General features: G+C 36.9%; 1 protein-coding gene across 2 annotated transcripts in view; it reads right to left on the bottom strand.

The window, feature by feature from the left end:
• The window catches only part of kremen1 (kringle containing transmembrane protein 1), a 73980-nt gene that overhangs the window by 40389 nt on the left and 21356 nt on the right, over positions 1–12235 (bottom strand). For both annotated transcript variants that reach the window (XM_051894184.1, XM_051894183.1), the window contains exon 2: positions 1132–1294. In XM_051894184.1, coding sequence (XP_051750144.1) covers positions 1132–1294 — 163 coding nt within the window. The remainder of the gene's footprint in view (positions 1–1131; positions 1295–12235) is intronic.

Here is a 12235-nt window from a genome sequence, read left to right as displayed (position 1 = left end):
CTTGCATTGTGGGTTAGCTTGTGCATCAAGAACAAATGTGAAGCTGAAGGGAGTAAGAGGCTATCGGTCATCCACGCTGTCGCCCTGCTACGTTTGTTTTCTGTACAGAAGGATTTGAGGCGACTTTGCAAATGTAAACTCTTCAAGCCCTGCTGAGTCCACATAATGGCACGAAAAAAATAAACCTTCACTCATGGACCACAGTCAAACACTGCAGTGTGACCTTCTGAGAAATTATTTGAGTCCAAATGCTTCTTTCCAACAACATATTTAGAATCATTTAGTATTGTGGTTTAAGGACTAAATCGGTTTTAAGGTGCTTATAGATATAAATACGGTTCATGGTCAAAGACAGAGAGACTTGTTGAGGACATGAAGTGTGAATGTTTTAGAGTGTGGAGACAACACTTATACTCTGACACTGAAGAATGTGTCAATAAAATTCTTATATCACATTGCCAAAATCACACAATGTTCCTCACAAATTCTCAACAATGTCCCTCTTGGTCATTTTCTCTTTAAAAAGCATTTTTTTATTTAAAGGTACAGTACTCCCTTAATAATTCTGATTATTATTCCCAATACAAACATTCTTAACTTTAAAATAAAAAATTACCCCAAGCTTTACTCACCCTCAAGCCATCCTAAAGTTTTTATGACTTTCTTCTTTCAGACGAATACAATCGGAGTTATATTAATAAATACCCTGACGCATCCAAGCTTTATAATGGCAGTGAACGGGAAAAAACTAGTATGAAGTAGGGCCGCACGGTTTGTTGCACAATGCGAAAAATAACATTGAACTTAAACGAGATTATCGCTTAAATGCGATTCTTAGTGCAAGTAAAGCTTGGGGTAATTTTCATTTTAAAGGGAACTAATCCTTTAAGAATAAAGAACCAGAAAGTAACAAGGTGTTAATATGTTTCTTGGACATTGCATTGTACCATGGTAATCCCATTGTATTCTTTGAAGAACTTTAGTAACATAAATACCTAAACATTTGAGTACTTTTTGTAAAGGTAAACATCTGCAAATTTGTGTTCATCATGCAACTCTACAGATATTGTAAATTCTACAGAGCATCGCTATTATTTTGCTTTCCTTTCAACCATACAGTTTTTGTCTGACCTGCAGAAGTTGTGGGGTCCAAGGCCTCCTTCTCCATTGGGGTATTTGAGGGTATTGTATGGATGTTGGAAAGTCTCGTTCCAGAAAAGGCACGGCCTCCCTCCTTGCAGGCTGGTCTGGTTCTGTCGGCCTCTGTAGTCCTCTCCATTTGCTGTATAACACTCTAAGAGTCATAAGAGAAAATATCCTTTTAATCCAAATGTTCTACAGAAATTAGATGTAAACGCAACACATTTTATCCAGATTGTGGGTAGCTAGTACAGACAGACAGAAATATTCTTACATTGTTTGATGGAGATCCCATGTTAATTTATTATGACTTTTTAGAAACAAAACATTTAGTATTTTGGCAGAAATTGTGGTTATCATGGTAATTGTTTGTAAGGGAATATGGGGAGTCACACTCAAACTGCTATAGTCATTTGTTAATGCATCTGTTAGCAGGCAAGTCTGCTGTCCCAGGATGAGTCATAGCACTGCAGGGAAGGAGTGGGGGTGAATAATTATAACGGAAGAAATAAATCAATTATGATTCAGGTTTATGATTGCATTCGTGCGCTATGACCTGTCTGCAAACTAATAAGCGTGCAACAGTCAGGTGAAATGACAAACGTATTATTTACCCTTCTCTGAACCCCTAGCAAAAGCTAAACTGCAAAAAGGAACAAAAAATTCTGGAAGGCAACCATATGGACCAATAAAGCGCTTTTTCATCAACCAAAAACAACAGAAACGCAGGACTTTTGCACAGTCAAAATAAACAAGAGGGTAACCATTCCATCAAAGGGTATCTGTTGGTATTTCTAAGCTCTAGACTTCAAAGCATCTCATTTGGACTGAGTTCTGGTTTGAATGAGGAAGCTGGTATGTGGCGAGAGCGTGGATTTAAACCCTGGCTTTCATATGTGAGGTACCTTACGATCTGATAACATCTACATTCTGATCTGCTCTCCAAGATATCCAAAAGCCAAGAAAATGAAAATGTGCAAAAATAGCATCCCATGAATGAATATTAATAATAATAACAAAGGTTTTTACATTTCCATTGCTATGTGGCAATAATGTTCTGGGTGGTTGTTTACTGGCTCAAGTCAAACAAGCCCAAATTCTGATTCAAAGATATTCTACGGCTTTCCACTCTTTGAACAAGACATGGTAAACAGTAGCAAAATCACTAGATGCAAATGGAAACACTGCAAATGATGAAAGCAAAATTCAAACTGTAACAATGAAGAAACTGATTTACACACATGCTACTCGCTAAATCCTGTCATTGCCACTGTAACGATTTTCTTTAGCCTTAGATAATAAGGTGAAGATAATTAGCAGTGACTGAAACTACCACAGGTTCATCTATTTCACCATACTCCTCCATCTTGTTAAGTTAAAAATCTCTTTAAACAGAATAAAAACTTGCAGCTTGACAATTAAAAACTTGCTTATAAGCACGCTGTCATTCATTTCGAAATCAAATGCTTTGATTTGCATCTTCTGATTGTTTCTGTGGGCTTTTGCTGGCAAAGGGAAATGGCGTTTAGAAGTTTTTGCCAATGAACCAGTATTTCTGAATGGGCCGATGCTGGGATTTAGCGGGTTTGATGCAAAAGTATTTGATGAACGTATACTATATGTGGAGAGCATTCGCTCAATTTATCTAATTTTTGATGGAGGTGGCGTTTAGCGGCTTTTGCATCTGAACTCTTCATATACTTTATTAATGAGTAACATATTGCAGACATTTCCAGCATATTGGAGCACAGTGAAGATAATTAGCCTCTGTGTTCCAAGCACAGTTGCCTGGATGTACCACTGATGTGGTTCGAACCCTTCCTTCAGGGGATGAGTAGGGCATCATGCAACAAATCAAAAAACCACACAACCTCCCTAAACAAATTTCTTGAATGGCATTAATCAAATGCAATTAACATACCTCAGGCAGGACTGCCTAAAATGAGAGCTCACTGATAATCATTTTGATTAGTGTGAGGCTTGTTCATCTCAAAAAAGGGCAAATGCTTTCCGGTGGCTGGGTCTGAAAAAGGCACTTTTGAGCAAACGGACATAGGGTGCAGCTACATATGCGGTAGGACATTTGCGCTGTTGCTCACACAACCAAAACAGTTGTATCCAATCAGAAAATACAGCAGTAAAACCGCAGAACACTTGGATAGTGTCCAGGCAGCACTGTGGAAGTCATGCTCGCTGGAATCAAGAAGAAAGAAAATCAGGCCTCATTAAAACATGAAATCACAGGCTTTGCTTTTTGGGTGTCATGTAGATTTTAATTAAAGTCATGCAGGTGGCAAGAAATAATCCCTGCTGGGACATGAATACTGTTAGGTTTCTGGAATTGCGATGACCACGTTTTTTGTTGTTGTTTTTTTATAAGTGACCTGCATAGCTGCAATATTAATATGTGGTTAGCTCGACTTGGATGAACTTTTAGAGTTAAAGGGTCATTATTTACTCAATTATTTACTGATGCTGTTCCAAACATGCATGGCTTTTTCTTTTGCGGAACACAAAAGGTGAAATATTTAGCTGCTCATACCCATATAATGACAGTTCCAATAGATAGATAAAACAATAGAACATTTGATAGATAGAACGATAGATAGAATGATAGATAGAACGATAGATAGAACGATAGAACGACAGACAGACAGACAGACAGATAGAGAGAATGACAGAACATTAGATAGATAAAACGATAGATAGATAGATAGATAGATAGATAGATAGATAGATAGATAAAACGATAGATAGATAAAATGATAGATAGAACGATAGAACGATAGATAGAACGATAGATAGAACGATAAAACGATAGATAGATAGATAGATAGATAGATAGATAGATAGATAAAATGATAGATAGATAGATAGATAGATAGATAAAACGATAGATAGATAGATAGATAGATAAAACGATAGATAGATATATAAAACGATAGATAGATAGATAGATAGATAAAACGATAGATAGATAGATAGATAGATAGATAGATAGATAGATAGATAGATAGATAAAACGATAGATAGATAGATAGATAGATAGATAGATAGATAAAACGATAGATAGATATATAAAACGGTAGATAGATAGATAGATAGATAGATAGATAGATAGATAGATAAAACGATAGATAGATAGAACGATAGATAGATAGATAGATAAAACGATAGATAGATAGATAGATAGATAGATAGATAAAACGATAGATAGATATATAAAACGATAGATAGATAGATAGATAGATAGATAGATAGATAGATAGATAGATAGATAGATAAAACGATAGATAGATAGATAGATAGATAGATAAAACGATAGATAGATATATAAAACGGTAGATAGATAGATAGATAGATAGATAGATAGATAGATAGATAAAACAATAGATAGATAGATAGATAGATAAAACGATAGATAGATAGATAGATAGATAGATAGATAAACATTTGATAGATAGAACATTTGATAGATAGAACAATAGATAGAATTATATAATATTAGAACGATAGAACGATAGATAGATAGATAGAATGATAAAATGATAGAACATAAGATAGAACGCTAGAACGCTAGAACGATAGAACGATAGATAGATAGATAGATAGATAGATAGATAGAATGAAAGGCAGATAGATAGAATGAAAAGCAGATAGATAGAATGAAAGGCAGACAGATAGATAGATAGATAGATAGATAGATAGATAGATAGATAGATAGATAAAACGATAGAACAATAGATAGAACGATAGAAAGATAGATAGAATGATAGAACGATAGATAGAACGATAGATAGAACGATAGAACGATAGATAGATAGATAGATAGATAGATAGATAGATAGATGGTAAAGAGCAGTTAGGATAACAATGAGTAAATGACAGAATTTATATTTTTGAGTGAATTATCCCTTTAATGTCCTTTTTCAAAATGGTGTTGATAATAATAAAGGTTGCGGTTAAAGTTTATGGCAACATTCATCCAGAAACACTGGCAGTGACAGGCTTAGGCAGCAGATTGACATTCATGAAGCATGCCAATAAATAATGCGTGACTGGATGGTGTTGTCATTCCGTTAGGGGTCGGTCGATGGCTTCTGCCGTCGCGTGGAGCTCAGGGAGTTTACAGCGCATTGGAGAGTCACACATCTCCCAGAGCAATCATGATTTCCTCTTTGTAATCTTGGACCAAGTTACTGCCAGCCAAACCATGCATTACTAATGGAATGGACGTCCTTCATACCCAATCTCCGCACAGCACAGGACTCATTATTCCTATTTATGCTTCGCAGTGCTCACCTGCAAAAGCAAAAGTCACCTGAAGAGCAACTGTGCTGCCCCTGTGATGGGAAATAACCATCTACTACTGCATATCGCATTGGTGTTGGGCTACACGCCGGCAGACATCTTGCTGCTGTGGCTAACCTCGGCAAAAAAGGTTTCCAGACGGGATGGCTGAAATAAGAAGGGCCCGGGGAAGGGTAGCAATTAGCAGCAACTTAACTTGATGTGGTCGGCAGGCATCGTTAAGTTGCGGCAGTGTAAGGAAGCAGTGAGTAGACTGGGAAGAACCAGATAAGAAGGTCCATCATCGAGATGAATGGGTAGTCAAAACCCAGTGTGGGTTGCCGAGTGGTGTTCAAAGAAACACAATTTTTGGAAAAAATAAGACTATTTACACTTCTAGTTTCCTGAGGATGAGCTTGCACCCTTCTTTTAGTTGTAATAATATCACCTCCAACCGTTTCTCACTCTGTCACCAAGTTTCCCCCTGTATTGCCATGTGATGCCTTTGTTGTGGTCAGATCACAGGCCTTGATGGGAAACAGAGTCTTGGCCGCATAAAAGAAAGGAATGGAAAAAAAACTATAAAATGCAAGTACATCAACAGAAAAAGAAGCTTGGTTCAGGAGGAAGGAAGGAACCGCCCCACAGAACCAGAAACAAGAGGGACTTAAAGAAACGGACAGAAGCGGATTATTTGCAAAGACTTACTTGCCCTGTTATTATATGTGCAAGGATTCATTGCTAATTGCTTCCATATTGAGTTTACAGATGCGCTCATCTTTGTAAGGGACAGAGAGAGACTTTGTAGCACTGTGATCAGTACACATTTATAAAAAAATAAACATAAATAAAACAAAGGCAGAAATAAATTCCACTAAATTTGTTGTGTTTGTGTCAACCGAAGGCATTAGGATTCAACAGGGACACAATTCTCGATAAAAATCAGGAGTAATGCAGAGGAATAATCCTAGGAATGGCCTAGGATCAGAGGAATCTTTTAGGATTCACAAAACTTGTCTCAGACGGCCAAATCATGGCCAAAATCGTACAGTGTGAACCCGGCTTACGATGTAGAATCATTTCAGAAATCTTCCTGTGGTTATTTGCATATTAAAGCCCCAATTCTTGCAGGTAGGCTCTATATCTTGATGACTAATGTACTGCGAGGGAGGTGAGGTAATTCACCAAGACACCGTGCTTCCTCTGGGTCTCGTTCTATGTCACACTGAATGGAGTGAGGAGACAATAGCAGAGGCTAAAACAATTTCCCACTCCAACTAGCTTTAGCCAGCCATGGGCTCAGCTGAGAACGTGGCAGGCCTATGAGACAAGCAGAGAAAATGATTATGTATAAAAGTGACAGTGCCAAACCATCTGCTCATCCGCCACATCATATGAAACACTCAACGAGTCTATCTGCTTCAGGGGGTGCGCTTTCAAAACGATCAGACAACAACTGGACAAAATTCAACTACAAATAACCACTTTAGGTCATGCTGCAGAAGCCTCTGTATTATTAAAAGCAGTTCCCATTAAGAGGACATGATTTTAAGAGATGTATGGGTCATGACGCATCACTGCTGACATGCTGACATGTCCCTACTGAGGTGGCCTAATAAAGTGCTTCTCAACTGGTGGGTCATGACCTAAAAATGGGTCACAGAACTGTTCTGACAAGACTGTGGGGGAAAAAAACACCGCTTAATGCAAATGATAACTGATAAACTGACCATGTAACCATGCATAGTTTTGATCTACAGTTTTGATCTACAGTATTTTGGCACAAATTTATCTGTCACTTGAATCTAGCCAAAACAGATACATGCCAACAAGGGCATTTGCATGACATCCATTCGTCCTTAAAAACTGTGTGGAAGTTTGTTTCCGCCACAGAATAAAAAAAAAAGGTAATTATGACTTTTTATCTTACAATTCTGACTTTTTTCTCAGAATTGTGTGATATAAAGTCACAATTGGGAGTTATAAAGTCAGAAATGCACGATATAAAGTCGCAATTGCGAGTTATAAAGTCAGAATATTCATTTTTTTTCCCTCAGAATTGGACTTTATAGCTAACTCACAACTGTGACAGTTCTAAGAAAAGAAGCCAGAATTGCGAGATATAAACTCGCAGTTGCAAGAAAAAAGGCAGAATTGCGAGATATGGTCAGATCAAGTTATAAAGTTGCGCAATTCTGACTTTATAATGCGAGTTTATATCTCGAAATTGTAAGAAAATTTTTTAGAATTGTGAGATAAAAAGTCACAATTATATTTTAAATTGTTTTATTCTGTGGCAGAAACAAGCTTCCATAAAACTGTGAACCAAATTACACAAGGAAAAAAAAGACTATCCAGACTAGTGGTTGACTGATATATTGCCACGGCAGATATAATATATGCTGATATTTGGCATTTTTTACTTAATAAGTGCACACAGACTTAACAGATTACTTATCGTACTGTTGGTTACAGTGTTTACTTCCATTTTACTTGTTTTTTTTTACATCTTTATTTATAATAGGAAGTATATCTAAAGTATATATCTGTTTATTTTACGAATTTATGTTCTTATCAAATTAAAATATTTTTTTCAAAATTATTAACTTAAAAATTATATATATATATATATATATTGAATTATTATTTTAGTAAATATTATGTAGAATAAATATAAATTTCATTGCAGAAATTGTATGCGTTATTTACTATCTTTAAATTAAATAGTGTGATATCATATAGGCTTATACTGGCTTTATATTGAACATGAATATCAGCATCGACCATCAAAAAAATCAATTCCGGTCGACCAATTATCTAGACTACTTTAAATAGGCTCACTTGCAAATACAAATGTGACAATGTGATGATCATAATAAATTTTGTACAGTATTACATCGTAGTCCTGAAGCAAAACCAGTACAGGACTACTTTTACCTAGAGCTAATATCTTCTTGTTAGGTAAGGTACTCTAAAAAAGTAATTAATTACTAGCTACTAATTATATCTTCAACAGTGTAGTTAAATTACTGTACTAATTACTCTCTAAAAAGTATTGTATTACTTTACTTACTTACTTTCTAAATCCCATGTCAACCTAGACCAGTTGAACAATACAAGGACAGACATGAAACTGCTCTTTTAAAGTAACTAATTACGTAGTAATGCATTACACCCAACACTGAGCATCACCTACCTGAGTAGTTCTCTTACTCAAAAAACCCTCAAACTTCAGCAGAAGATACTGCAAAATCAGGCAGAATTACAGCATCTCAGAGGTGCTCCTCAATATTAACCTGACTGAATCTTCTCTAACCTCTCCATGACTCCATAATGCAGTGCGCATTATTCAATCTTGTTTCCTTTAATGGGAAAAATAAGCAGTGTGTGCTGCCATGTGTGCCGCCTTTGAAGGGTATAAATAGAATGAGAAACGCCTTAAGGCAGCCAACAGGCAATTCTACTTGTTGCAACTTTCCTGGAAAATGAGAATTTATTTAAAAAGTCTTAAACAGGCATATCATTGGTTTAAAAGAATAGTTAATACCAAAAAAAAAAAACACCCTAATGTCATTCCAAACCTATATGAACCTATATATGTCCAAAACCACAAATCTCTGAAACACAGTCCAAGTCGCCAAAATTATATGGACTAAATGTTTCTAGCACAGAAAAGTCATGGAATGACATGAGGGTGAGTACATGATGACAAAATGTTAATTTCTGGATGAACTGTACCTTTAATGCAACATCATCAACCACCACAGGAGAAAAGAATAAGTTAAATGGATGTATATGAGTTGGCTGTGGGTGATGAATAATAAAGGTCTTGAATGAGCAGTCACAGAGGTTTAGCTGGAGTGCTGGCCAACACACACAAGTGCCTGACACTGTGAAATTGTTATTTCATGCATAGACATCCTCTCTTGCAGTGGGAATCCTCCAACGCTACATCTGGGCTCACAGAGTCCAGCTGGATGAAAACTGTGACAGAATCCACAAGGCTTTGCTGCCATCTTTCATCTTCACATTCCGTACGGGGAACAAAAGCTTCATGAGCTGCGACGTGAAAGTGGGACCACAAGAGGTTAAATAAATAGAAGTGGGAACAGCAGACTAACTTAGCACACGCCACTGACACCACCTCAAACCGACCCTGACAGGAAAGTAAACAAACGAGAATAACGCAGGTGAAAGGAGAGCAAAAGTCTCTTACAAAAAATTGATTGCGGCTGTACTGTGGTTCAGTGATGGAATCACATAATACCATGGTAATTTCATACAGTATATACAATAGCCCTAATAATGATCATTTTCATATACTGTGTACCATGATATTTACAAAGTAAAATACCATGGTACATGTCCAAAAAATTATGGTATTACATTGGCACCAAGAAGAGCTGGATAGTATGACTGTTTGTTTTTAACTATATAAAGTGTTATATAATGTGTAAAAGTTTTTGTACTGATGACAGACTTATTGTACTATTTGTTATGAAATTTTTTTTTGTTTTGTTTGAGTCCATTAAGTTCCAATTAAAAATATAAAATAATCAAATCAAATCAAATGAGAGCTCAGTCAGACTCGCACTTTCTATAGAGACGCGCACAGGCTTGATCCAGCCTGAAAAATGCTGTTTTTTTTGTCATGATTCGAGCATTTAGACAGTTGTTGTCAGATTTCATTGGTGATTTCAAATATGAAATTTAATCGAAAGCTTGGCAAATAGTTTTGGAGAATTTGTTGTTTCCCCATTCAAAGAGATAGGAGCTGCACTTGCATGCCCCAGAGGCGTTTCAAAGATGGCCGCCGAGTGAAATGTCTTGTCTTAAAGGAACTTTGATAAAAACATCCCACCAATCCCAAACTTTTGAAAGGTAGTGTATTTATACATCAAATACACATTACACCAAGGTACTGTATATCAAAGAATACCACAGTATTATCATGCTACATAAAAAACTTGGCAATACCATGGAATTCTAAGGAAAGAGTAGTTGATTAAAAGCTTGAAAGTAAATATGTTTAATCTGAAAAGATAAAACACAAGTCAAGGTAATACACAAAAGAGAAAGAAAGAGAACAAAACAAACAAAGAGCCTATAAAAAGCCAGATAGTGGAAGAAAAAGAAGGAATGGTCTTATTGCCGTTGTTCTCTCCTTAAGTGCCCCAATTTTCCCCAGAAACTGAGTCGAGCTTGTGAGGTAACAGCCGGTTTAATTTACATTTCCTTTTGTTATGGACGGGGTCACAAAGCCAAGACTCGTAAAATTAACAGCAAAACAAAGAGATAGCGCCCACGCTAGGTTCATGTTCACTTTCCAAAACCGCTCAAGCCAGCCTTTGAAGTGCAACCCTAACTGCCAAAAGAGCCAGCATATAAACACACAACAGGAATCTGAGACATGTGTGGGTTGTGTAAGCGCGTACTAATGTACACCGTACTAATGTACACCGGAGAGCTAAAATATGCCGTCTAACTTGTCAGCTTTATCAAAGGTTGTAGATAGTTGCGGTCCAAACGTCCTGACACTGGTGTTGAGTTCCCTTGTATACTAGCTCAGTATCTGCATACATCAACATGAACAGGATTTTCAAAGCCATGATAATAAACAAGACACTCTCTCTAACGGCAAAGTGAGCGGCAGCATGTGGGTGTATTCTTCTTGTATAAAAGCATGCTTGAGTAAAACAACTCCTACGAAAGCTAGCATACAGAGACCACTGATACAGACAATGTGGCAGTGAAAACATGCATGAATTAGATTCTTCCCACAGCATTCTTCCCTTTTCAGCATCATATTCTGTCTTTGCCTCTTGTTCCCCCATCCATTTACGGGAGGAGTGAAGAAAGGGAGCAGTTTTAAGCCGTAGACTGCCGTCATGTTGTAGGATTTGTCTGAGAGGACACTAGAGCTCATTGTTCCCACAAAATCTCATCATGCTTGTGTCATTTGCACCCTCTCTCTTACATCAAGACCTCTCAACGGATATCCGCCCACAGATCCTTGATTATTTTAAGCGCTACTACCCATGAAACCCCTTTGTCTGGAGTTCAAGGACACAATTGTGGAAAGAAGGAAACTTCTACTAGAAATATTCACTTCTGGTAAACTGAATTTCAAGGCTTGTTGAATCTGAAGTACTTTCTACTGCAGTGAATCTAGATTTCATTTCGAGTCTTAAAAGGGACATATCATAACTATTTTACTACAACAGTTACATTGTTACGCCAGTAGGTGGCGGCAATTGACTGAAATAGAACAGTTCGTTCAACCAAATTGATTCATTCAAAAATACGGATTAATTTAAGAATGAAAAAAGTGATAGGCTGCGTCCGAAATCACCCCCTATGCCCTCATTCACTATTCCCTACCCTACATTAGTCCAATAAAATAGTTCACTTGAGAGAGTGAATGAAAACAAGCGAGTAAATTCGGACACTGCCGCTTTTGTATAGTTTGTGCTTGCTGTTTAATAATCATGTGAAACTTAGCAAACTAGCAGCTCCAGTAGTAATGAAAAGATTTATCTTGAACTCTGTCATGGAAACTATGTATAAACTTTAATTAAACAATTTAATAATCAATCAAAAAGGAATTTATACCTGTATGATATTACGCTGTACCCACATTGGACCAGCGGTTTGGAAAATGGATGGATGGATGATTCAGCTGCGGGCGCCATCTTCTGGTCAGACAGGGGAATTCATTTGCCGCACGACTCTCAAAGTGCATTATGAGTATTTTCTAGCCGTAGAGCGTACATTGGTTGTACACTCGTTATTGCGGTGCATTGTG

Source organism: Ctenopharyngodon idella, chromosome 5 (assembly GCF_019924925.1).
Source record: "Ctenopharyngodon idella isolate HZGC_01 chromosome 5, HZGC01, whole genome shotgun sequence".
Lineage (NCBI taxonomy): Eukaryota > Metazoa > Chordata > Actinopteri > Cypriniformes > Xenocyprididae > Ctenopharyngodon > Ctenopharyngodon idella.
This window is presented reverse-complemented; position numbering and strand designations above follow the sequence as displayed.